Source organism: Saimiri boliviensis, chromosome 10, assembly GCF_048565385.1.
Source record: "Saimiri boliviensis isolate mSaiBol1 chromosome 10, mSaiBol1.pri, whole genome shotgun sequence".
NCBI lineage: Eukaryota > Metazoa > Chordata > Mammalia > Primates > Cebidae > Saimiri > Saimiri boliviensis.
In genome coordinates, this window is record NC_133458.1 from 10251427 (window position 1) to 10279382 (window position 27956).

The 27956-nt window shown below is 41.4% G+C and overlaps 1 protein-coding gene across 2 annotated transcripts in view; it reads right to left on the reverse strand.

The window, feature by feature from the left end:
- Nucleotides 1-27956, reverse strand: part of CNTNAP2 (contactin associated protein 2) — a 2246749-nt gene that overhangs the window by 302402 nt on the left and 1916391 nt on the right. For both annotated transcript variants that reach the window (XM_074378960.1, XM_003929829.4), the window contains one exon: nt 3484-3654. In XM_074378960.1, the coding sequence (XP_074235061.1) occupies nt 3484-3654 (171 nt within the window). The remainder of the gene's footprint in view (nt 1-3483; nt 3655-27956) is intronic.

The following is a 27956-nucleotide window of genomic DNA, read 5'->3' on the forward strand; positions in this document are numbered from 1 at the left end:
TGTTTCCCTGGCTCCTGTTCTTCCCCCACCTTCTTCACCTTACTGACCTCTACGTATCCATCAAAATTTAATTAAAGCATTCCGTCCCTGGGAAGCGCTCCTTGTCGGGCCAGTCAGGTTTAAATATTGCCCTTGGTGCTCCCGGCCACTTTCTTGATGTCTGTTCTGGGAGGCAGTGTGCTTTTAGAGTAACAGCGATGACTCTGGGGCAGACACAAAATGTTTGGGGTCAAACACCAGCTCTGCCACTTCCTCGCTGCATGGTTTTGGCCAGGCAACTTATTCACCCTGTGCCTCAGTTTCCTCATTTGTAACATGGAGCTGTGAATGGTAGTATGCACTTCAGAGGGTGGTTAGGAGCGTGAGGTGATTCATATAAAATGCCTGGAATGAGGCCTGAAAGTCTGAATGAAGCTGAGCTATTTTTGTTATTATCATAACTCCTGAATTACTCGCCTGCTTTCTAAAACAAGCAGAAAGATCTTTGAGGGAAAGAAATCACACTCGATTTGACTAAATTCCCTCAGCACTAGCACTGTACCCGGGACATAGTAGCTACTCAGTAAATATAAATCGGCTCATCATTGAATGAATGAATAAATACAAATAGCAAATACATGAAGGATAGGGTTAAAATGTTACCATTAGAGCATGCTAATGAGTGAGATTGCCCTAGTTTAATCTCTGTGTTTTTCTACTTGTGCGTAAGATGCTGATGGTATCTCATTAACTTATCGTACACTGCCTCACTGTTTTCTGAGTCAAGAATCTTCCACTCTTGACAGAAGGGCACAATGTAATTAATTAACAGAACTGTTATTCTGGAAAGCAATATGTAGTCATGAACTGTGACAAAATTCCTTTGAGACACACTCAGAAACAAAATGTGAATTCCTATCAGAAAGAGATCAGAAGGCCTAACAAGCTAAAAGGGAAAAACACAGAGACAGTTCTAAAGAGTTTAACTTCAGAATCAACATTTCCTGAGGCCCCTCTGATAGCTGCCACTGCTGTGAAAACAATTAGGTTTGCAGAGTGATTCCTCAGCACAGGGAAAGGAGCCTGAGAGAATTCTCTACCCAGTGCCCCAGGAGTCCTGACCGTGAAGGGTCTGGCTGATAAAGTGTGATCAGTGAGACAGCAACAAGCCTCCATCATGGCTGTTTTTTCCTTCATATTCTTTATGAAAACATCACTTCCTGTTTATTTTGTAGTTTTTCTTCAATACAGATGTCTGCTTCCCTTTCCATGAGGCTCCTTTGAACCCTAATGGAGATGCTATGTAATGATGGGCATTGAATACCTGCCATATTGGGGATCTTAAAAAGGTCTTTCCACTGTCTCTGGTTATTAGTAGGTACAGGGGGCTCTGAGGAAAGATCAGAGGCTTCAATCTGTGTCTTCAACATTTCACATGTTTTTGTCCAGAGTAAAGGATATGATGAAAGTAAGGTATATGACAAAGGAGGCTGTAATTCACTCTGTGCTACCTGGTTTTTATATTGTGGAAAGACCTAGAAAACTCTGAAGACAGCTCTAAAGCTTTTTCATAATTAGAAATTAGTGGCCAGGCACATTGGCTCACACCTGTAATCCCGGCACTTTGGGAGGTCAAGGTGGGTGCATCGCCTGAGCCCAGGGGTTTGAATCAGCCTGGCTGACACGGCAAGACTGGACGTCTGCAAAAAGCACAAAAATTAGCCAAGTGCGGTGCAATGCACCTGTAGTCCCAGCTACTTGGGAGGCTGAGTGGGAGAGTGGGAGGATAAACTGAGCCTGGGAGTTTGAGGCTGCAGTGAGCCGTTATTGCGCTACTGCACTCCAGCCTGGGTGACAGAGTGAGACTCTATCTCAAAAAAAAAAAAAAAAAAAAAAGAAAGAAAGAAAAAAGAAAAAAGAAGAAGAAATTCTTTGACACTGAGGGCTGAGTGGTAACACCTGCTCTCCCTCTATCGGGTTTGCGTTCCTTCCCACCCAGGCGTGGCTTTATAAAACATGAGGACACAAAATGAAATGGGGGAATCCAAGCACTTTTATAGAAACTTACAGAACCACTCAAATATAGAACTGGCAGTTTTCTTTTGTGGCCATAAAATCTTTCTAAAATTTGCTTGAACTTACGTAGAAATCAGAACATAGTTTGATTCAGTTAATTTTAACTAAGGGAAGCGAGACGTTCCAATTATTCTTATCCATAATTCGGTAAAGGGCGGATTTTAATTAATTAATTAATTTTAATTCTAGGACCAGGATAGCCTCAGTCTCCCTTTCAATCAGACCTGGCTCAGATCAGATTTGCATTGAGCATCCTCGGAAGATGATAATTAAAATAATTACTAGACACTGAAATAAATGCTTTATGAATATCTAAATTCTATTCTCATCACAACCCCACAAATGAACATTTTCTTTTTATAAATAAGAAAATTAGGATTCAAAGAGATTAAGCAATTTACCTGATGGTTTGGAATTGAACCTGAGAATGCTACTGTGAGTCCGATAGAATTTCAGCAGAAATGGGAAATGGATTTGGGATCATTCTCAAACCAGATCCAGGAGCAGACACACTCAGTTAAAGAGGACAGACTTGGGGAAGGGAGACATTTTGATATGTTGAGCGTAAGGCTGAGATTTTGCAAAAGGACAGGGGTTGGTCTGTGGTCTCCCTGACTCTCACAGCCAATGGAGTTCAACATTTGCAAATAATCAACTAGCTTGGAAGTCAGGGGACTGTAACTTCCTAAAGCTGAATTGGGGTCTTGATGATTAAAGCGTCTAGGTAGGGCAAGCATTGTGCTTCTCAAGTCTTGTGCAGGGAACCCCCACCTTCCACCGACGGAGCTCCTTAAGCCTGGATGCCCCCTTAGGGTGTTTGCTCCAAGCCTGGCTGTGCTGAGCTAAGCAGCGTCCTCTCTTGCTCTGCCTCTTTTCATCTCTCTAACTTTGGCTAACTCCATTACATCGAGAAGTCACTTTTAGAGCGTGTGCAGGTGAGGGTCCTCTTTAGGAAACCCACAGACTGTGTCATGGAATCACCCAGTCCTGTGGTCTCCGCAGCCTCCTGAGCTCACGCGGGTGTCACTATTCATCATTCCTGTCTTTCTTGGCACGATTTCCCTCACTCTCCGCTCCTCAGGTCAGTGCACCCACTTCTCATCTACCTTTGACCCCATCTCTTTGGAAAACAGCTATGTAAAACATGAAGCCTCAAATCAACATTCCTCCCCCTCATTCTGAGGGCACCTCTCATCTTCTTGAATGACTGCTTGGGAATCTGGATGTGCCTGCTTCTCTGAGAGCATCCCAAGGACAGGGACTGAGGTTGGAGTTGAAACTCAGGCTTGCATGTCCCCCTCTAGTGCTGCTCCTGGAACAAAGGAGATCTTCCATGTTTGATTCCAAAGGACTTCCAAGAGCAGGGCCCGGACCACCCTGAGGTGGCCAAGGTGTCTCCCCATGAGTTGACAAGAAACTTATACTCACACTTCAGCTCCAGCTTGATGAAATCTTCCTTTCCCATATTTTCAAGAAACACTCCCCAGGGGGTTAATGTTTTGAAGTAGAAAGAAATGTCAGCGCTTGTTTCCCCTTGGAAAGTGGAGAAGTGCAGGTAGGAGGATGGGTTTGGGAAAGAGGCGGCATTCCAGTAATTCCCTGCGGGAAGAGAACAGAAACATCAGATTAACTCACACCCTGATCAGCCGAGTCATGTGACGGAGACCCATTTCTTGAATTTAATAAGCACCATTAGCAATAGTAGTTATTTCCTCTAATCCTGTTTAACAGCACTGGACCGAATCCCCATAAATACATTTCTGACTTGCCAAAAGTTGTATGTGTGTCTACATAATGGTCATTTATGTATAAAAATATTTAAAATATTAATATATATCATCTATATAAAATTAAAGGTTACTCGAATTTATATAAATTGTATAACAATAAAATATTTTATATTCACAATAAATATTTTATTTACATAAATACATAACAATACAATAATTACATAACAACGAAGATTGATATAGTCGGAGTTCCTACCAAAGAGTCCTAAGGGACTCTAAGAAGTAAATGCCAATAGATATAAGAATTGGGAGAAGCCCCTGGGGTTACTGTGTGGGTTGGTGGGGGCTGTTTTGAGCTCCTGCATAAGTAAGTACTGGGGGCTTTGGTATGGCACAAGCAGCATCTCAGACAGAGCTCAGGAAAACAACGAGAATGAAGCTTTTGGTATTCTGCTCTCGCTTTTCATCCACCTCTGCCTTGGAAGAACCAGTAGTTCCCACTCCTGCGCTAATGGCCACCCAGACACCATACTGGTGCTTCAGGAACACGACTGAAGGAGCCTGGAAGAGGTGAGGAGCTGGGAATGAGAAGTGATCAGGCCAGGCTAGGGCAGTTTCCTTACCTCTCCTGCGCCAAACTCTCAAAGGTGAGTTTACCTTCTCTTCCCTTACCACTTCCTCCTGGGGACTGCGGGTGAGGCTCTGACCTGTGGGGTTGTTGTGTGGTGTGGGGGTGAGGCAGTGAGCCCGCAAAACGTCTCTCAACCAGCCTCTACCCTTGAGCTCTTGGAGAAGATGTGACTGTACCAGCTGCCTCTCCCCGCTGACTGCCTGACAGAGTAGCCAGTGTTTCCAGGAGAAAAGCAGCTCATAGGATGAAATAAAAACACTAAGCTGTGTTTGTTACTCAGGTTCCATTAGGACAGATGGACCACGAATTTAATATGGGATCAAAAGTTGGCTTCCAACTTCATCTTCAGGGGAGAAATGACTTTTTAATGTGCACATTTCTGAGTACATTTACCATCACAGCTAAAGACTAAAATATATGGGTGTGATTTAAAGCAGTTACTGAAGCCTTTAGCTCTAATACTAAACCCCAAATGTATGCTTTATAAAAACAATGATATTTGCTATTTCTTTTCTCCAAAAGGCACAATGAATCAACTAAGTGCATTCCATTAGTTTCTATTCATACACAAATGACATTTTCCTTCCTTTTATGCAAATTATACACATACACAATATTAAACTGAGCTATTTTTAAATAAAAGTTACTTTGTGTTGGTTCTGCCATGCTTAAGTCATAGTTTTAAATTATGAAATATTAAAATATGGTCTTATTCAATTAACGCTGTTTTTAGAAACGGCTACCATATAGCAACATTTAGATAAGTTCTCAGGCATGTTAAAAGATAAACGTAGGCAATTAAAATCTTAACATGTTTATTTAGACATTCAGTGATGCCTGAATTGGGCAGCATCAAAATACAAGTCATCTTCTGGGGTGCAGGGTGGGAGAGAGAGGAATGTGTTTGTGGACGCAAGACAAAGAAGCAATTTGATTGGTTAATGTGGAAAGTCTTTAGTTAGAGGTTAAACAATGGTTTCTGATTGCTGATAAGCTTAGTTTTGTTTCAGTATCTACACTGAAGAGGGTTTTGTCTTGCTCGCCTAGGTTCCAGGCCTCTGAAGTTGTCTCAGCCCATGGCCTCCGTATTAATTACTGTAGCAGGCAATACATAACCAGTAAACTGATGTAAAATATGTTTGTAAATATCTTTTTATTCCTTTTGCTTCTTTGTTTTAAATTCACTTTCTTTTTTTATTGCATTTTAGGTTTGGGGGTACATGTGAAGAACATGCAAGATTGTTGCATAGGTACACACATGGCAGTGTGATTTGCTGCCTTCCTCCCCACAAGAGTAAATACCTTAATTAAGGTAAAAACAGTGGTGGTGGGACTGCTGGGAATATCTACTGTTCTTAATGTGTTCCTGTTCTTAGTAGAGTCTTAAGCTTTTTTTTTTTTTTTAAATTAAATTTTTAGTTTTGAGACAGAGTCTTTCTGTGTCGCCCAGGCTGGATGCAGTGGCACAATCTGGGCTAACTGCAACCTCCACCTCTCAGATTCAAGCAATTCTCCTGCCTCAGCCTCCTGAGTAGTTGGTATTACAGGCCCATGCCACTATGCCTGGCTAATTTTTATATTTTCAGTAGAGATGGGGTTTCACTATATTGGTCAGGCTGGTCTCAAACTCCTGATCTCAGGTGATCCACCTGCCTTCGCCTCCCAAAGTGCTGGGATTATAGGTGTGAGCCACCATACTTGGTCTCTATTTTTTAAAAAATCATAAAATCATAGATTTCAGTAGCAGAAAATAGGTAAATAGGCTACTTTCTTCTTGGGGAAGAGAATATTGTATGATATAGTGTAGGCTACTGGTTACAGGAACAGAAAGGTGCTTTACAAAGTTGAAGTTGCTATTTATCCAGGGTGAGCCTTCCTGCCCCCTCAACATCTGGCTTACTACACAGCAAGAGGCATTCAGGCGCACCTCTGTGAGAAAGCCTAAATCAACCCTCTTGTCTTGCTCATCAGAGAGTTCTGAAGCTGGGAGGGAATGAAGATGAGGCCCAGGGCCAGAAGGATTCAGCTCATCCTAATTGGGTGAGAGCCCTTTAAGGACCCCAGAGCCTGCAGAGATCAAAGTCCCCAGTCAGACTTCAGCCTTAAGCAAAGCAATTCTGCCTCTTTAGGCTGTATCCCCAGGACATGAATGCAATTAACATTTTAAAATTTCAATCCAATCAAGGACCTTCTTATTTTCTGAGGTGGTGATGTATTAACAGAAGGGCAGTTGCCTAAAATGATTCTAGAAAAAGGAAAGCTAAAAGTAAAACATGTCAGTATTTATTTAAGGCCTGGCACTGGTTATTCAGACAGAAATATCTGCAGAGAGGAGAAAGGTAGTTTCATCAGTTATTCAAGTGTGATGAAATATCTCTATAGACCACAATTCCATTTATCCTAATTCCATGCTCACTAAGCAACTTCAATCTAATTTGATCTCTTGAATAGACTCATTCACAGGGAAGTCATGCCTGGTACAAACGGTTTTTCCCACTATCCTGGAAACATCTGGATTATCACACGAGGCCTTCAGAGTTGTCAATTGTGAGTTATCTCAAATCTCTGGATGAGTTTATTAAATCCAGATTCTTCAGCAGCAACAGTGAGGACTCCACTCTGGATTAGCCTGACAGTACCAAAGTAGGGGGTGTGTGCTCTGGGGGTGCCGAGGGTGATCCGTGGGGCTCAGGCAGGTGATATTAGCACTTCTGTTTTTATTTATTTTAAAAACGTTATCCTTTTAATATTGATTTCGCTTATATTTTATAATGTACGCAGTATATAAATACAGCAGTACATGGATGGAATTTATAAGTAAACACGCTCAATGGGATGTGGGCTTAAAGGCTGTCAGTGAGTGGGGCACAAATGGATACTTCTGCTCTGGCCCATGGTAACCATCTCTGAGTCCTGTTCTGAGGCACCTGTTGCCCAGTCTCTGGGATTTTTTATTTTAACAAGGTCATGTGAGTGCTTTCTCCAGTGCTTATAGTGTTTCCAGATGCAAAGAACTTCCAGCATTATTATTGTTTGTTGATACTGCTTCCAACTGATTACAAGCTCCATGAAGCCTCACATGAAAACATTTCCTCTCTGTAATCTTCAGCCTCAAAATATAATCAGTACTCATAAATAATTATTCAATCAATAGATGAGTGACTCATTGTCCCTCTCATTTATATCCATTTTCACTCCTTCTACAAATTCCTTATGGGACAGAATGTTCTTTATGGTAACCTGAATATTAGAGATGCTAAATAAAGATAAATAAAAGCTAATGCTATTTTAGCACCTACTGATAACTGGATACTGCTTCCACTAGCACACCATAATTTTCCTTATCCATGACTTTATTTCTGTAATTCCCTATAGACTTCCTTGAACAATGCCAGGCATTTGCAAGATTGATGGTATCATAACCTTAAGGTTGCTGAAATCGCTGCAATTTGTACTTGCTATCAAGGTCAGTGCTGTGGAGGGTGAAGTGACAAGGGGTGAGAATGCCAAGCTGGAAATGAGAGATTCACTGTATGGCAAAGACAGTGCCAAAGGAAGTGGCAGGGACCAGGCCAGCATGAATAACTGGATGGGGCAAGGTTGGAAACCGAGAGGGAAGGTGTAAAAGACGTGAAACAGAACAGAAATTAGTGTCTGAGACTGGAAGGGTCAGAAGACAGTAACAGAATAATGAGGCAAGTAGATAGGGGTTGGAGATGCAGCCTGGCACTGGAGTCAAAAGCTTTACAGAATGGTCTAGATGACACTGAAGGCTCTGCAAGCTTGCAAGTGAGTCAAGCACATGAGAAGCTTTGTAACTACCTGCCAAGCAAGGCCAGGGCTCATCATGTGTTGCATGAGGAGCCAGGGAGGTACCTCTAGCTAGTGCAGGAGGTGGGGAAGGGCCAGCGAAGCAGGCTTGCTGGTGTCCATCACCACTTCAAACCTCGATAGAAATGCATGATTGTAACTTCACACCAAATTCCATAGCAGCCACTTACTTGAATCAGACCAATGATTATTTGGTATTGAATATCATTTAAATCTGTGTACCCACCCAAATCTCACAGCTAATTGTAATCCCCAATGTTGTGGGGCTTGGTAGGAGATGATTGGACCATGGCACCATTGCCCTTGGCACTGTCTTTGTGATAGTGAGTGAGTGCTCATATGTGGTTGTTTAAAGTGTGCAGCACCTTCCCTTCTCTCTCTTGCTCCATCCATGGGATGTGTGTGCATCCCCTTTGTCTTCCACCATGATTGCAAGTTTCCTGAGGTCTCCCCAGAAGTCAGGCAGATGCCAGCATCACGCTTCCTGTACAGCCTGTGGAACCATGAGCCAAATATACTTCTTTTCTTTATAAATTACCCAGTCTCAGGTATTTCTTTACAGTAATGCAAGAACAGACTAAGAGAGTATGGGATTCCAACTTCAAACTTTCTGAGCACATTTTATGATGGGCAGCATTTCAATTTAACCGTAATTTTTGTTTCTTACAAAGTATCACATAGTTACAAAGATCTAGTGGTGCTAGAAGGATTATAGCAAAAAGCAGTTCCCTGCTTCCTGCCCTCTCCCAATTCCTTAGAGACAACACCTTCTAACACTTTTAAGTATTTCCATTAAACAGCTGTATTTTTTTTTAAAATAACCTCTGGAGCTATTTATTTATACCTTTTAGATATTCTCTACTGATTTTCCTAAATATGAGAATTTAGCACTTTTATAAGCCTGCTTCTGTAGTCACTTTCTCTATATTCTCCCCAAATAGCCAAATCACACATTTTTGGTTATATTTAAATTCAAGCTTGGCATGGTGCCTCATGCCTGTAATCACAGTGACTGGGGAGGCTGAGGTAGGAGAATTGCTTGAGGCCAGGAGTTCAAGACCAGCCTGGGCAACATAGTGAGACCCTGTCTCTCAAAAAAACAAACAAAAAAATTATCTGCGTATAATGGTGTAGTCCTAGCTACTTGGGAGGCTGAAGCAAGAGGATTCCTTGTAGTCATGTCACCACACTTCAACATGGGCAACAGAGTGAGACACTATCTCTATAATAATAATAATAATAATAATAATAAACTTAGTAAAATATCCATATTTTAGGACTATGTAATATTATTTAGTAAAGAGCCAAATAGTAAAATCTAATTGTATTTTCTTTAAATTATATTTTCTTGTATTTTATATGTAATTTTATTATCCTGGTTTTTTGGGTATTTTTTGTTGTAGTTGTATTTTCTTATATTTTTTTCTTTGAAATCAATTTTTTTTTTCATTTGCTTATTTTTCTATCTATCTGCCATGAATTCTTTCCAGATTCTCTAATACAACAGTAAAACTCTTCTCAAAAATTTCCTAACATTGCTCACATGAAACCATCTGCAGTCACATTTTTGTCCTCTAGAGGCATCTTCTACCGCCCTCTTTCCTCTGTTTCCACCTGGACAGGTTCTTCTCAGGGTTACTGCACAGCCCTGGTCCTGGGACCTCCCTCTGTCATTAGCGCAGGGACTTCCTTTTGCCAATCTTTAGTATTACATCCCCACATTTCAGGATCTCATGACACCTGCTTTCTAGGTCTATTCTCTCATTTTCCTGAAACACATTCTCAGGTAGCTCCTTGAGAAAAGAGACGCTGGAGGTTAAGCTTCTAAATCCTTGTTCTTCTGATAAGTCATTATCCTGCTTTCACACTTAATTGAGAAACTCCAGAGAGAAAATTGTCAGGGTGCCAGGGTCGCTACTGAGAAAGCAACCGCTTTCTAATTTCACAGTCTTATATGCAACTTACATTTTTTTCTCCTGTCTGGAAACTTTTAGGATCCTTTCTTTAACTCTTTTAATTGAAACTTCATCATTGCCTTGATATAGATTTTTCACCATATCAGGTCTGAGACTTTCATCATTTCTCTCATCCCTTTTCTCAGACACCTATTTATTTTAGATTTTTTTTCTTGATAATTTTGTTTCTAATTTTGATCTTTTTCCTTTGTGTTCTATTCCCTTGGACATTTCCTCAGCTTTAGTTTCAATACTGTCGTTGTGTTTTAATTTCAGCTATCATATTTTAAATTTCCAAGTATTATTTCTTGCTCTCTGATAGTCCTTTTTTTTTTCAAAGTACCCTGTTCTAATTTTTTGGTGGCAATATCTCAATATCTTCTCTTGTATCTTTGAGAATATTAATTTAATTATCAAAAGTTTTCTGTATTTTTTTAGTAGAGACGGGGTTTCACCATGTTGACCAGGATGGTCTCGGTCTCTTGACCTCGTGATCCACCCGCCTCGGCCTCCCAAAGTGCTGGAATTACAGGCTTGAGCCACCAAAAATACAAAAAAATCAGCTGGGCATGGTGGTGCATGCCTGTAATCCCAGCTACTTAAGAGGCTGAGGTAGGAGAATTGCCTGAACCCAGGAGACGGAGGTTGAGGTGAGCTGAGATCATGCCATTGCACTCCAGCCTGGGTAACAAGAGTGAAACTCCATCTCAAAAAAAAAAAAAAAAAGTTTTCTTCTGCTTTCTCTGTTGCCCCTGTTTCTTCCCAGACCTCCTGCCACCCACTCCCATCCTGGATTGTGAGTTTGGGGTTCCTTCTTTTATGAGATCTCTGACGTGATCTTAAATGTTCGGTGAGTCTCACCTCTCTGTTTATACCGAACAGTCAAGTACTGGACAGCTGACTGCAATCTGTGGTGTGTGTGTCTGGGATGGCGATGGATTTGATGATGATTGGGCTTCACTGTAGCATGGAGAGCCTCCGTCCTACTGAAGGGACCCCGAATGCCAGTGTCTGTGACTTGTTTTGGTCACCGAATGTTCAATATCTTGAGAGAAGAATCTGCTACTTTCCTTGTGAGGAATATATGTCTGTTGGTCAGCTCTTGGGGAGCTGAGGGGAAGAAGGCTCAGGGAGAGGTCAACCTCATTTGTCAATTTCCACAACTCTCCTTTGTTTTTGTTAAGGAGTTTCACCCCATTTTTTGGTGCCTGGTGTCTGGAGTATGAACCTGCACGTCCTGCTTGGGTAGCACAGTCACTGGCAGGATCAGAGCGGGGAGCTGGGGTCTGACCGATCCTCACATGGGTATCCCCCCAACTCCTCACGCTCTGAGCCTGGCCCTTGCCTGCCCCTTTACTGACTCCAGTTCCTGGGCCTCTTGCAGGTCCACAGTTTGCTTCCCACCTGGCTGTCAACAGTCTGGGCTTGCAGATTTTCCTTTGCTGCCAGTAATGAAGTAAGTGGACTTTTGATGTGCTGAAATTCTGTTGTAGAGAATGAAGAGAAGGAGGTAAAAGAGGGAGGCCACAGTCCACCTGTGGGTCCAACAAGAACCCTAGAAGCGCTGGCGGAGATGGTACTACCAGGAGGAGGTGGTGGGGGTGGGAGGGAAGACAGGAAGTGAGTCGCTGGGGTGGTCTGGGCTGTCACTTGGTGAAGCTTCCCTGCACTGTTTCCATGTCCAGGCTGAGAAATCTGACCTCCAGGTTCCCCTTCTGGCTCTAGCATCTCCACCTCCTGGGCGATGTGAGGCAGATCACTTGGACTTCCTCAATCTCAGTCTCCTCATGTGTACAATGGAACTGTGGCAGGCCAGGTCTTAGTAATACAGGCCTCCTTAACAACTGTTCAGCACTGACTGACTGGTTAAGTTAAATATTAAAAGCTGAAAGAAGCAGTGCCCTTATACAAAGGCTGTGATGCAGCAAAAGCCCCCCAAGAGTTTGCCTAGGCCTTTTCTGGTCCTTGAAACACGGTAAGATAATGAAGGAATTCTTAACAGGTCCTGTTTAGGATTAAACAAGTTTTACTGAAGGTCTGAAGAAACTCCCCAGGCCTCCACAAACAAGTTTATTGGGGGTCTGAAGGAACTCCCCAAACCTCCAAGATGTAGCAGGGTCCAGCATCTGGACCCATTTAGATTAAGTACATTTACTGAGGCTCCAGAGGAAGGTCTACAGGACTCAGCTCTTAGTTATAGATTAAAAGAAGTCAATCACTTATGTCTTTAGATAAACGCACACTTACACATAGTTTAGAAGGTGTATCAGCTCTGGAAAACTTTGTAAGTTTGAGTTGATCTGGTGATAATTTCCAGGTCTTCTCCCTGTACTAGTTACAGAAATAAAACCTCTCTTCTTTCCCAGTTTCTGTTTATCTCATTATTGGGTGGTGAGAACAAGCGGCTGGACCCTATCTGGTCCAGGAGCAGAATAACAATGGAACCTCTTTTATAGACTACAGTGAGAATCTCAAGAGATAACCCATGAGATGCACTTTGCAGAGTGCTGGGCACAAAACAGATGTTCAATAAACAACTACTACACTGATCGATTTTGATCTCACTTACAGTCACCCTGTGCAAGGGCTTGGCCAAGGAGTGGGCAAGGATGAAAGGGTAGCCTCTTTCCCTCCAATCTGCGAACAGTCAGACAACAAACCTTGAGGCTTTGCTCGTGAGCCTGACTTACCACAGGTACTAATGCTTTTTTAGAAATCATAAATTGACAATGTATAATCGTATGAATTTATGGGGTACAAAGTGAAGTTATGATTTAGGAATACGAAGTGAAATAATTAGATCAAAGTACTTAACATATCCATCGCCTCAAGTACTTAGCATTTATGGGGGTAAAACATTTGAAATTCATCCGTTGCAATTGTGAAATACACATACTGTATTACTAACTACATTCACCATACTGTGCAGTAGAACTAAACCAAACAACCAACCAAGCATCTTCCTCCTTTCTAACTACACCCTTTGACCATCTCCTCATCATTTCCCTGCAGCTCCTGCCTCTGTACCCACTATCCTCCTCTCTGCTTCTCTGAGTCTGATTGTTTTAGATTCCACACACGCAGGAGAGCTTGCATATTTGTCTGTGGTGCCTGGCTTATTTCATGGAGCATTATGTCCTCCAGGTCCGTCCACGGGGACCAGCAAACCCCAGGACCGACAGCTAAGCCTGCAGCAGTCACTTCCTCCGCTGGCTCGCTCCTGTTGACCTCACCCACATCTGCCCTGTTGTCTTTATCTCTTTCCTTCCTCTGCTCCCTCACAAGCTTCCAAAACGCTATATTTCTCCATCTCTACTGATTCTGTTGTTGTTGTTTGGTAATTCCATTTGGGACACATGAACAGGAGCTACCTGCACACCGGCCCCGTGTTACATGGTTTTGTAGAGTAACCATTAAGTAAAAATCTGATGAAAAGAGGAGTGACCAGACAAATAAGGAGGTAGAGTTACTCAACAATGGATGTAATTGCATTGAACAAATGTTTCCAGGAGGTAACTGCAGAGTAGCCCAGACATTCAGAGACTTGTGGTGAGAAACACAGGCCCTGCCTGGCATGCCTGCCCCTGCCCTCTCTCCTCCCTCCCCAGAGGGAAGATGGGGAATTGAGAAGGGGGAAGAGACAGTGGCTAGAAGAGTCTGCGTTTGGCCCACGTGGAGAAGACTGTGTAGAGGCACTCTGCTTTGGTGGGGAGTGTGGCTGCAGGGCTGGCTCCGGAAGCAAATGGTCTTGTCATTCCCCTCCCAGAATCAGTGATTTCCTCAGGCCATCAAATGGCCCACACTGGGCCTGTACCAGGAAACTCATCTATAGCTTCTGCTATAAATGGCAAACACTTTCCAAAGTAAATAGCAGCTCTGAAGAGAACAATTACTCTGAAAATTATGAGTGACCCAAATGTCAGAGATTTTCAGATTCTTTGAGTTATGAAAAGGACCTGCTATTGTTTTTTGTGAGCTGGGCACTGTGGACAACAATAACCCAGATGGCTTCATTTGTATGCAGATTTGAGTCTATTTGTCAAGATTTCCTTATGGGTGGAAAAAAATTACTTCCTTAATTAAACCTTTTTTGTACATTCAGGTTAGGGAAGAGGAGCTTTGTGCAGCTCTAGGCCTCATTTTATTGGGCAAGCTAAACTTAGAACGAAAGGCTGCAAGTTATGAATAAAATGCTGTCCCTGGGTTTGTCAGCCACTCTCCCTGCAGCATTTGTCCCTGTCCAGCAAGCCTGTTCAACTGCTGCAACCCCAAATGATCAGATGACAAGTTTGCGGGAAGAGTCAGCAACATAAATATTTGACTTGGTGTCTCTGTGATCTGGGTCCTTCGGGCTAGAATGGGGATGGGTCCCACAGAGAAAAAGAATGTGCTGGTGAACGCCTGAAGGTCATAATACTTGGTGTGCTTCCTGCACTGCTGTGAGCTGACCTAGAGTCGGGTTCTGGGGCTTGTGATAAAACTGGCTTGTTCCTAATTGGTCATGGAAATGCTTACCTGTCGATCCCATGAGTGGTGCATTTAAATATAAAGGGTACTTAGGAGGTAATTTTGGTATATTTACAATGCTTGAAACAGTTGTATGTTTCACATATTTGGAGGATGGGAACGAGTCTGAATTTTTTTTTTTTTTTTTTTTGAAACTGAGTCTTGCTCTGTTGCCAGGCTGGAGTGCAACGGCACCATCTTACTCACTGCAACCTCTGACTCCCTGGTTCAAGCAATTCTCCTGCCTCAGCCTCTAGAGTAGCTGGCATTACAGGTACATGCCACCACACCCAGCTAATTTTTGTATTTTTAGTAGAAACAAGGTTTCACCATGTTGGACAGGCCAGGCTGGTCTTGAACTCATGACCTCGTGATCCGCCCACCTCAGCCTCCCAAAGTGATGGGATTACAGGTGTAAGCCACCACGCCTGGCCAAGTCTAAGATTTTTTTATGAAGCTTTTCAGGTTCTCCACATTAGATCTCTCAACTTCTCCAACTTTTCATTTGGGGGGCTATGATTGATGCCTGAGCCATCCTAGGGCTACTGGGGCTCAAAGTTATAACTAGAAGTGGAGAAGTGAGCAGTTGGTTTGTCATGGAAACTTCTGGCCTTCCTGTCCTCACTCAAATTTCTGTCCTGGGTAAGCCTATGTGATTGATTCCGGAAAGGAGGGAATAACAAGACTGAATCTTTCACATCCCGGCAAAGAGGGGAAGAAGATTTAGCAAAAACAAAGTTTTGATTTAGTAAAAATAAGACTACATAGTGTTTTTTGCATTTAGAGTCTGTAAAACAAATTTATGTCTACTACTTCCTGCAGGTCAGGGGGCAGACTATCGGCTGGGGATGATAGACTACAGACTATCATGCCGATAGTCCCAGCACTTTGGGAGGCCAGAACTGGCGGATTGCTTGAGCCCAGGAGTTTCAGACCAGCCTGGGCAACATAGTGAGACCCATCTCTATTTATTAGAATATATATATGTATATATATTTATCAAAAAGTGCAGTACACTGAAGTCCCATGGGGGTGGGGGTGACTCTGGGGACTGACACTTCAAAATGCTCCTGTGTCTCAGGGATGAATACTTCTGCTTTCTTTCCCTGAGTGATTTTCACCCATTTCATGATTTCGAGTACTAATCATATGTTAATGATTCCCAAATTTACACATAAGTTAGATCTTAACTATAAATCATCAAGGTTAAGCAGTCTAGTAAGAAATGCCTATATTAATCTTAAACTCATAGTAGAGATCTAACTCTAAATATCTGAAAGCAAACATTTTTTTTTTTTTAAATTAACTCTACCTGTAGTGTTCTCCATCTCAGAAGGCAGAGCTTTTCCCACTCCTGCCATTCAAGCCAGGAACCTGGGAACCCTTCCTTAGTATCCAGTCAATCCCTGAGGCCTGATAGCCACACCTTCTAAACAGTCTGCACTGTGTCCCCTCCTCTCCATTCTGTCTACTACCCTGGCTCTGCTTTGTCTCTTGCCTGGATGTGGCCACAGCCTCCTAACCTGGTTCTGCTGCTTGTGCTGTTCACCTCAAATTTATCCTTGAGAAAGCCAATAGAGAAATCCATCTAAAATGCAAAAACAAGGCGCAGGGCTCATGCCTGTAATCCCAGCACTTTGGGAGGCTGAGGTAGGAGGATCACCTGAGGTCAGGAGTTCAAGACCAGCTTGGCCAAAATGGCGAAACCCCATCTCTACTAAAAATATAAAAATTAGCCGGGCACAGTGGCATGTGCCTGTAGTCCCAGCTACTCGGGAGGCTGAGGCAGGAGAATCATTCAAACCCAGGAGGTGGAGGTTGCGGTGAGCCAAGATTGCACCACTGCACTCCAGCCTGGGCAACAGAGTGAGACTCTGTCTCAAAAATTAAATAAAAATTTAAAAAATAAAATGCAAAACGACCACTTCGCTCTCATGCATCAAATCCCAATGGTCTCAAATAGCCTAGCATGCTGAATGCATAGTATTGCAAGCTCAGTGACATGGCATAGTAAGCCTAGGACTGCTTCCCCAGCCTTATCTCTTTCTATTCCTTGCCTCAGAATGTGTATTTCAGCAACATGCAGCTACCATTGTTCTCACCATGACCATGGTGTGTGTGGATTCCATCTGTGTTTGCATTGTTTCCTCTTTTTGGATTGTCTTTTTCTGCAATGTCCTCTCCTTCACCCTCTCAGTTCATATGCCACATTGGACTTGATTCTACTCATTCTTTAAGACTCAGTTCAGATGCCACCTCCTCCAGCAAGTCTTTCTGGCCTATCCCTGGACTGAATATGGCACCATTTCACTCTCCTCCAAGGATATCATTGTACCTATCATCGCATTTAACTTATTATTATGATTACTTTCATGTGTTCCTCTCCTCTGCTAGGCTGCAAATTTCAGAGAGCAGACATTGTGCTTTGATATATTTCTAACAGTAATATCTAGCCTGACACACAGATATTCAATATGCATTTCTTGAACAAATGAAAAAAAAAGTTTTTAATAAATTTAACCATAGGTAATTCCACTGCCAGTTATCATCATGGCTTGACATGACCATCTGCGAAGTCTACTTTCGACAGTTTCAGAATTGAAGAGTTATTTAACCCATATGGACAGAAGCTTTTCTCAGTTTGGCATTATTGATTTGGACATTTGGGCACACTCAGCATTTCCCTTCTCAGATATCTGATATGCTAGTCATCTGCATGGGGTCCTCAGGTGGTGCTGACAATCATGGGTGACAACAGTTCTGAGAACGTCACTTCTGTCTTCATCGTGTCTCCTTTTGGTATCCACTTTCACATCATCCACGCAGCAGCATCTTCCGGTGAACACACTATTCATTTTTCAAGACAACACTCTTGCAGTCTGTCTTTCCCTGATACAAAATTCTCCAATTCCTTTGAAATTAAAACTCCTCTAAATCCACATATGGGCTATCATTTCATTCACATTACATTTGCTTTAATTATGTAACACAAAGTTGTAAAACTTCAACTGGTCTTACACAGACTCATATATGTCTTTCTCTCTTCATATAATTGGAATTCAGGATCTAATAGGCATTAAGTTCCCATTTTATCATCTGCCCTATTGTAATGAAGGATGGTCATTGCTGAGTTGTAAAAGACTGAGCTGCATTAGCTATACTCCACCACTGTGCAGAGGAGCGCTGCAATGCCAGGCAGCCTTTATGTGTTGATAGACTACAAAACCTCCAGAGCCTCACATCCATAGAAAAACAGGTTTTATATCAAATCCATTAGGTGAGTAAAATGTGGAAAAAAGCCACCCATTTCAGCAGAATGACGGATGTGAAACTGGGAAACTGCTCTATACTCAGGGTAATGGGTTGATATGATCCATACAATTATGTTACACAAATCAAAGTTTCCTTTTTGTGCTCTTTTCATTACAGGAAGTAAAAAGATTCACACATCCTATTAATAGAAACTGTGGTTTTCCTGTTGAAAACAGTATCACAGTCCGCACGTCTCAGGGGAGAGCAGGATCAGTAAAGCATCAAAACAACCCAGAGCACAGAGAACATGAGACAAGGAAATGCATGCCGTCTTCTAAGACTTTGGTTTCTTTATTTGTGAATTAGAAAAATAATTCTTTCTTCACAGGGTTGTTGTGATGATTTAAAGCAGCAGCACCATACAGAAGCATTTCTGAAATACCAAGGAACTATAAAGGCCAAAATAATCTTTCCTATATATTTTAGTAATAATAGAAAAATAACAGAGACTTCTTTGTAGGCAGGGGTGAGATAATTGGTTTTGCCTTTTACAAAATGTGCTGCAGTTTCCCTAGAATTCATATATCCTCAAGAAGAAGGAAATACTATTGAGAGAAAGCCTGAAAACAAATTCCATTCAATTGCTAAGTGAAAATAATTTCTGACATAAAAATAAATAGTGCATCAAAATGGAAATGAATGCTCCGATTTTAAGGATAGAAAGAACACAGTCAGGAATGATTCTGTTTTGCAACTGGAGTCTTCTGTTGCTGTTTTTGTAGTGTGAAGCAGTGGAGCTGGGACACACTGTGCTTTGCTTGTGATCACCCCGGGGTAAGGACTGAAAACGGAATTCATGTTGATGACAAGGGACATATATGAGTCTGTGTAAGACCAGTTGAAGGTTTACAACTTTGTGTTACATAACTAAAGCAAATGTAATGTGAATGAAATGATAGCCCATATGTGGATTTAGAAGAGTTTCAATTTCAAAGGAATCCGAGAATTTGTATCAGGGAAAGACAGACTGCAAGAGTGTTGTCTTGAAAAATGAAAAGTGTGTTCACCGGAAGATGCTGCTGCATGGATGATGTGAAAAAGGAGACCCCAAAAATTACTAAGCCAAAGGCAAAATTCAAGCTGGGAACTTCTCAGGGCAAACCTGCCTCCCATTCCATTCCTAAAAAAGATAGCTCCTAAGGTAAAAGAGCTACATACCTCCCTCACAAGGAATATGCTTGTGGGCAAAGGACAGACACACTTCAAAGCCACTCCTCTGCCCAGTGAGATAAACGCATAACTGTTTGCCTCCTTTGGAAAGGCTCATCAGAAACTCAAAAGAATGCCACCATTTGTTGCTTACCTACCCCTCCCAATTTCGAGTTGTCCTGGCTTTCTGGAGAGAACCAATGTACATCTCACATATACTGATTGATGTCTCACGTCTCCCTAAAATATATAGCTATAGCCCGACCACCTTTGGCACCTGTCGTCAGGATCTCTCAAGGCTGTGTCATGGGTGCGCAACCCTAACTTTGGCAAAATAAACTTTATAAATTGACTGAGACCTATCTTGGATATTTGGGGTTCACAATGGTTATCGCGGCCATACAGACACCCTAAGCTATTTGCAGACTGCACCGAGGGTCTGGTTGGGCCACAACATAAAAGATTTTCACTGCATGAAGAGGTATCGCTGCAAACCAAAACGGCGGAACTTCCCTCTACAGGTATCGAGCACAATGTGGTCCAAAAGCATGTGCCTAGACAGTGAAATATTAAATCAACGATTACAATCACATTTATTATGACACGCCAAATTAGGATTTGACTTACACTTCCTGCTTCAATATTTCAAGTTGTAAAATAGAGGTTTTTGCATTCAGCCCAGCAATCCCATTACTGGGTATGTATCCAAAGGAATAGAAATCATTGTATTACAAAGACACGCACACACAAGTGTGCATCACAGCACTATTCGCAACAGCAAAGACATGGAATCCACCTAAATGCCTAACAGTGGCAGACTGGAAAAAGAAAATGTGGTACATATACACCACGGAATATTCAGCAGCCATAAAAAAGAACAAGAACATGGACGTTCCCTCAGAAGAAGATCCATGCTGTTTTCTCATCTCAGAGAAACAGAGAGTGAACATGGGAGACCACCATCCCTAGCAAAGTGACACAGAAAATCAAATATCGCACGTTCTCACTTATAAGTGGGCATTAAATGATGAGAACACAGGGACATAAAGGAGGAGACAGCAGACCCTGGGGCCTACTCGAGGGTGAAGGGTGAAAGGAAGGAGAGGAACAGAAAAAAAATAACTATTGGGTATTACAGTTAGTACCTGGGTGACAAAACAATATGCACAGCAACCCCCCGTGACTCGAGTTTATATAACAAACCTGCACACATATCCCTGAATGTAAAACAAAAGTTAGAAAAAAATAGAAGTTTTGGTTTTCTTTTCTTGCCTTACAGGTAATTGATAGCAATGGGGGAAGACTGCATGTTCAGAATCCAGCTGTTTGAGAATCTTAATAATTTTTAAAGTGAATTTAAATAATAACCAAAAGCAAAAATTATAGCTTCCATGGCCATAGCATGGTGCAGCAGGTTATGTTCATTTGAAACTGAGTAGATGATGGTACACTCTGGGTTTTGAAAGCAGTTATCTCCAACAGTCTGGCAGCCACCCAGAACACAACGGCTTTGAAACATGTTGCATTCTGACCGTTTCCCAGTCTAGGGGCTCTGGAGGAAGAACAAGGGCTCTAAAATTCAGATTGGAAGGTGCACAAACAAAGCACTGAATGGATTCCGAGGGAACCAATCTCACATTTCACTTCTGCAAAACTTTATGGGAAGTTTATGGGGATTTATTGTTTCAAGAACAGAAGGACATTTACCTACAGATGCAGGGGAATAAATTTCAAGTGCATTTAGTATTGGAGAATGGTCGCTTTATTGCTGATTTCAATCCACTTGACTTTCTCCTTAATCTTTTACCTTCTACCTCAAGTAGAACACCACACACACACACACACACACACACACACACACACACTGAACTTTTTAGTTTGGTGTGTCCACGGTATGAGTGATTTATAAATGTTTAAAGAATTTTAAATAGCAAAAAGTGGAAACAACCACAATGTGTAAATTTATTATGGTATATATTTGAAAAAATGTGTTTATTTGGATAAAAATTGTGACAGAAAGTGTATGGATAATCCATAAAATACATCTGTGTAAACTGTCCATTGTATGTTATTAAGAGGCAAGCTATTTTGAAAATAAAATATATATAATAGCTCCATTTTATTATATTAATATTAGGTTGGTACAAAATTAATTGCAGTTTTTTGCACCAACCTAATAAGTATGTGTGCATTGCTTATGTGCCTGATACATATACATGTATATATACCCCACATATACAATATGCACCTACATGCATATACATACATGCATCTGTGTGGGTGTATTTGCTTAAGCTCAGAAAAAAGGACAAAAGTCTAGAAGCCTTCACACCTAGCTTTAACAGTGGTCACTTTTGGGGATGGTAATGGAAAAGGTTCATACTGGAAGGGACCTGCGTGTTTTGTTCACTGATTTATTTGTTCTGTGGGAGTGTAGAGAGAACAAAAGGAAAAGGGAAGAGGAAGGAGAAGGAGAGACAAGAGTTGTCTGAAGATGTGCAACTGGGTTTTCATGGATCACACGGGAAGGGTTCGGTTTTCCCATATGAATTGAAGTTTGTGCCATAATACCAAAGACATGTATCACGATGAACAACTGGTCTTTAGTTTGCAGCCCTGTGCCCATTCCTGGAGCATGGATTCGGCTGGGACAAGGCAACATCCACTCTCTCTTGCTCACTAACTCCAGCCACACCAGCCTGCTTTCTCCAAGCAGTTCTGATATCTCCAGGCAGCTTTATATTACAGCAAGGTCAGATACTAACCAGACTCATCCAACCCTTCCCCTCAGACTCAGAGCCTCTCCTCTCCTCTCAGGTTCGCTAATGATTATTTAAGTCTTATTAAGGGATATTAGGATCTTGATCTTTCCCAGTAGGGAAGCTCTTTCACTCAGGACAGGGCCTTGGGTAAGGCATGTGCTTCAATGCCCAGTGAGGGTAAGTCCTTCAGTTTTGTTTGCCTTCACAGACCAGCCTCTTGTACAAATGGGAAAATCACTCACTGGATAGTCTTTAGGAGAAGGTGAGGTTTGGTTTGGAGGGTCTCCTGCTTCTTACAGCCCTGACTTCGCCAAAGTGTCTCTTGCTTTATCCACCCTACTCTCACTGGTTATCAATCAAACCCTTATGACGTGGTAGCTGACAATGGCTTAATGAATACTTGCTTCTGTTTTTTTAAAAAATTATTTTTTTAATAAGGGATTCCTGAAAATGGAAAAGTCTTTACGGTCTAAATTAATCTCTAGTGGTATGATTTCATGTATCAACATAAAATGGGGATATTTTAATATCTGTGGTCTACATCTATCCTTATAATAATTAGCTGGTTGTTACTTCTCAGCCATGATCTATGTTTCACTCTGAGTGCGCGCACACACACACACACACACGCACGCAGAAAAACGTTCAGCTTAAGAATCTTGACAAATGAGAAGATGAGGTTGGAACAACCCAGCAGAACAAAAACTTATCCAATTTCTCCATTAACAGAAAGCAAGTATTAGTTTCCAAAGTTTACATTTGACCATGAACTTAGACATTGGCGTTTTTAAGTAGGAAGAAAGATCAATTTTTGTACTTGAGAAAAGTAAGTATACATTGGAAAGTACTTAGTAAAAATAACCATGCAGAAGCAACTCTCTGCACTCTATGAAAAAAAAAAAAGTTAATCTATTTTAAGACGTTTTCTTTTAATATTAAACTTTAGAAATCTCTCTCTTTGAAGAAAATACATGGGAAATTTCTTTCCTGCTCTACTTGACATGCTTGAAGCGAGCCATAAAGCATTCTGCTATGTATTAGAAAACTTGGAGCAGGAGGGGAGAACATTTCAATGGAAATAATTTGGAAGGTGGGAGCCTGAACCTGATTGAGTTTTCACAAAGCATAGCAACTCTGTGAAGGATTAGGCACCAGGAGTAAACATGTAGTATTTTCATCAGATTATTTTTCCCACGTGGTGTTCTTTTTGTGTGTTTCAGCTTGATACTCTATTTCTGTTGTAATCAGTGGCTCACAGACTTTGGTGAGCACCAGAATCATCTGCAGGGCTTGCTGAAAAGGCAGCTCTCTGAGCCGTCACCTCAGCTATTTCCCATCACTCAGTCCCACAGTTCTTTTTCATGAGGATCTCAGCTGCTTCTGATGCAGATGATCTTTTCTATAGAAGCTTACAAACACTGTTTTGGAGTCTCTTTTCTTCTCAGACTGCTTATTAAAAGCCCAGCTAATTCTGAAGTACTGTTATTTTGAACTCTGTGAAGGGTAAACATGACATTAGTTCTTGTTATTGGTGCAACCAGATCAGAGACCTCACGCAGAGAACACATGGACAATCTGCCAGGGAATTGTGCCTCGCTCTGATTTAAGTTTCTGTGAGCAGAAACAGTCTGGCAGGCCCCACAGACACTGAACAGCACAGACTCATCAGCTTTGATGCAGAAGAACATTGCTTTCTTTGCAGGGGAAAGCGTTACACTAGGAGCCAAACTGGTGGGCCTCTGGGAGAAAACTGGATTTGGAGCTTGGTCCGTGGTCCAGGAGGGAGGAAGTTCAGAGGCTTGGCATGTAGCCTGTAGCCTTGATGACTTTGCTTGTTTATTCAAGCTCATTTAACTTTCAGGACATGATTCTCTCTCATCCTTTCTTCCACTGTACTCTTGGTTCATCATTTCATTGATTCCACTGCCTCTTATTTCTCTCTTAAATATTACATTCCTCAAAGCTCCATCATGCCACTCTGCCCATCTCTCTCTTTGTCATTTATCTGTATGATCTCAACTGTCTTCCCATTGATAACTCCATCTATGCCTAATCAGGGACCTAGAGCCAAGAGCCAAAATTCTATCAGAATGTGCTTATCTATTAAGATTTCCTACCAGAAGCTTGCAAAAGCAAGTCTAAAACCACATTCATTGCCCTCAGCCAAGAGTAGCTTCTCTTGTGGTATTCTTCTTGGTAATATCACTGTTCATATCATGAACCTTCATGGTCTATTCTGAGCCAGAAATCTCATGCCCATGTAAAACCAGGTGCCAAATTCTGTCAATTCCAGCTCCGAAGACTCTCAAGTCATCCTCTGCTATCTTTTCCCACCGCTTTTGTCTCCCTGGCTCTAGTACCACCCCTTCCAGATCATCCTCCACAGAGCCAACAGGATGGTTTAATTAATCAATTAATTAGTTAATCAGAGATCATTAGCAACACAATGTTGCCAGCAGACTGGCCCTCCATCTGCAAGGACATTCAACTTTTGTCTTCCTTCTTTTCTTCTTAGTCTTAGTTACTGAAAACACTATTATTTGTAAAGAAAATCATGATACAAAAGAATAGCTAATATTTGTCCGTGTTTATTATTTATCTTTTACTGTGCTAGTTACTTACTATGCATTATTCCACGTGTTTCACAAAACACTAAAAAATAGATGCTGTTATTTTGCAGATGAAGCCATTGAGGCTTACAAAGAAACGAAGCAACTTGTTCAAGTCCTCAGGGGCAGTAAGAGGGACTTCAGAGAAAGTTTGTCTGAATCCAGAGCGTGTACTGTTAATCCCTTTCTCTGCTGCCTAGTTCTATGTGGTTTAAATAATATTAGCCACTGGGTGTGGTGGCTTACGCCTGCAATCCCAGCACTTTGGGAGGCCAAGGCAGGCAGACTGCTTGAGCTCAGGAGTTGAGAGAGCAGCCTAGGCAATGTTGTGAAATGCTGTCTTTACAAAAAATTAGCCAGGTATGGTGGCATTAGCCTATAGTTACAGCTACTTAGGAAGATGAGCCTGGGAGGTTAAGGCTGCAGGCTTAGCCTGAGCTGTCATTGTGCCACTGCACCCCAGCCTGAGTGACAGAGTGAGACCCTGTCTCAAAAGAAAGAAAGAAAAAGTAATATTATCAAGAGTATTCTTACTATATTTTACATACATTTAAAATAATTTTCTATGACAGTAGGTGGAAAACAGTGATGGGTTTGAGACAATCCACCTACATTCTTTTATTCAGTTGCTGATGTGACATCAGTTCAGTCGGTGAATTTGTCATTATGATGTCTTTAAACAAAGGTATGTATAAGAGGACCAAATTCATGGCCCCAGGTTCCTGACATCATGCTTTCCTTTTTCTGCAAACAATCTTTCAAGTATGTATCTGTCAATGACTTTATTTAACTCTTCCCACTGTAAATAGATTGGCTAGTTAAGAATTTTCCAAGTATGTTCAACAGAACATAATTCCAGGAAATGACAATAGTTCTGATATCAAAAAAGGGTTTTGTAATCAGATATGTATGAGAAATGCTGTTTTACAAATGTGAAACACATTTCTTTACTGCAAGAGTCACAGTACATTGTGATTTTCTGAAAGGATTACATAGCCGGTGTTGATGCACACATTTAATCACAAGGCTCTTTTTTTCTTAGCTTTCCTTTTTAAAAAAATTTAAAAAATTTTTTTTTAGCAGAGCTCTCAGATGTATCTGTTTGGGAAATGCTATATCAAAGAGCTATCTGGTATTTCTGTTCACACAGACTCAATCTTTGCGTTTAAAGCATGTGGACTGTGCTATTTATTTTTATCTAAACACTTTGCAAAGGAGCATCACCTTCTTTGATTCTATTTAGAGAGTATAATAACTGGAACAAATTGCTGTGCTGAAGAAGATGTGGGGGATTATCAACTGAACTGTTTATCTGTGTTGTCAGAAGGCAGAGACCTGGACCAAAGGTTTGTGTTTTGTTTTGTTTTGTTTTGTTTTAAATTGAGACTGCGTGTCTTTCTTCTTTGCAACCCTCTTTGCATATTTAATAAATCATTCTCATACTTTAAACAAGTTCTTTAATCGGCTGGGACAGGAGCTGCTTTCTGTCATCCTTTTCCTCTAACATTAATCAAAGCATTTATAGAAGCAGCAACCCCAGTGTTATTAAATTGTGGCTTCTTGAGAAATTGGAGGTACATTGAGAGAACAAAAGTTGGGCATGCTCACCGTGGAGGATTTTTAAACCACAGTAAAATGTTTTGAGTGTTTATTCTTTTCTAACAGAAAAAAACCACTAGGCTTTAGACTGGCCAGCGAAGCCTCTACTCCCTCAGCAGGGCAGGAGATGCTGGTTCACTCTGAGCCCCTAGACTTTCCTTTAAGTTCCCAAGTGCATTTCATTTATGGCCCCAGTGGGGACCCACCTGCTTCCATGTCTTCATCCATCCCAGCCAAGAACAAAATACAACCAGCTTCTCCATTTTTTCAAGGAAGCTTTAGAGCTCTCCTGGCTTGTTTTCCCTCTGGAATTATGCTACTCACAAAGATGGAAACACTTGATGCATATTCCTATGTGGATTGATGTGCTATTTAGCAGACTGGATAGAAAATAAGGACTTTTCCCTCCCATCAAACACAATGTAACATCTACTTTTGGTGGTCAACATTTAACCAAATGCCATGGAAGAACTGGGAAACCTGCTACCCCAAGGAAATAAAGCTGGGGTCTCCAGATCTGTGCCAGAGCCTTATGCAAGTTTTCTCTGTTTTCCTCATGTGAATGCATAAGATCTTCAGTTAAACCACTGGCAAAATAAGACTCCCAGGCCACTTCGGGGCTATTAACACACGTCTGCCTCCTTGCGTATTTTAGGATTTGTGATAGGCATTTCAGCAAATTACCTCCTTCCAGATAATTGTAAAGTCTTTATTTTCATGTCTCTGGAACCCGAGGGAAGTTGTTTGATCTGGATCCTGTGCCTCTTGGCCTAGTCTTTTAACTTCCCCATGTCATAAATGCATCAATTTCCAACCAGTCAGGGAAGAGTTTCCTCCTCCTCTCACTACACTGCTGGATTCTCTTTTGCTTGTAGTATCTCTGAGGCTATAACCTGACCCATGGAGATGTTCTGTGGAAACAGTTCAATAAAGATGTAGCGGACATGCTGATAAATGGTATGTATTAAAGTCACTTAAGATGAAGACTATAAAAAGAATGAAGAAAGAATACTTCTCAGCTTTGGGTGTTCTTTATGTTTTTATGTATCATAAACGATTTTTCCTTAGAATAACAAACATTGCTATTTGCTGACGTTTTTAGTCTGAAGAAAAATTGCCTTTTTAAATCATGATTTTGTCCCATATGCATTGCCTTCTCTGGAACATACACAAGCCAAATTACATAGCTTAGTCTTACTTCATTACTTATCAACTTTGAGAGCTGAGATATTTATTCCAAAAAGAAAATGCAATTTTTTTTTTTTTTGAGATGGAGTTTTGTTCTCGTTGCCCAGGCTGGAGTGCAATGGCATGATCTTGGCTCACGGCAACCTCCGCCTCTCAGGTTCAAGTGATTCTCCTGCCTTGGCCTTTCGAGCAGCTGAGATTACAGGCATACACCACAATACATGGCTAATTTTGCATTTTTAGTAGAGACGGGGTTTCTGCATGTTGGTCAGGCTGGTCTTGAACTCCTGACCTCAGGTGATCTGCCCATCTTGGCCTCCCAAAGTGCTGGGATTACGGGCATGAGCCACTGTACCCAGCCAAGAAAGTGTAAATTTTTAAAAAATTAAAAACAATTTGATTGACAAGTAATTGTATCTGTTTATGGTGTACAACATGATGTTTATATCTATATATACACACACTATGTTTATATATGTAGAAACTATGTGTGTGTGTCTCTCTCTATATATATTAAAAAAACATCATGTACATTATATATATGTGTATATATACACTATGTGTATTTATCACTCTGTGTGTGTATATATACACATATATACACACTATGTGTACTCTGTGTATGTACA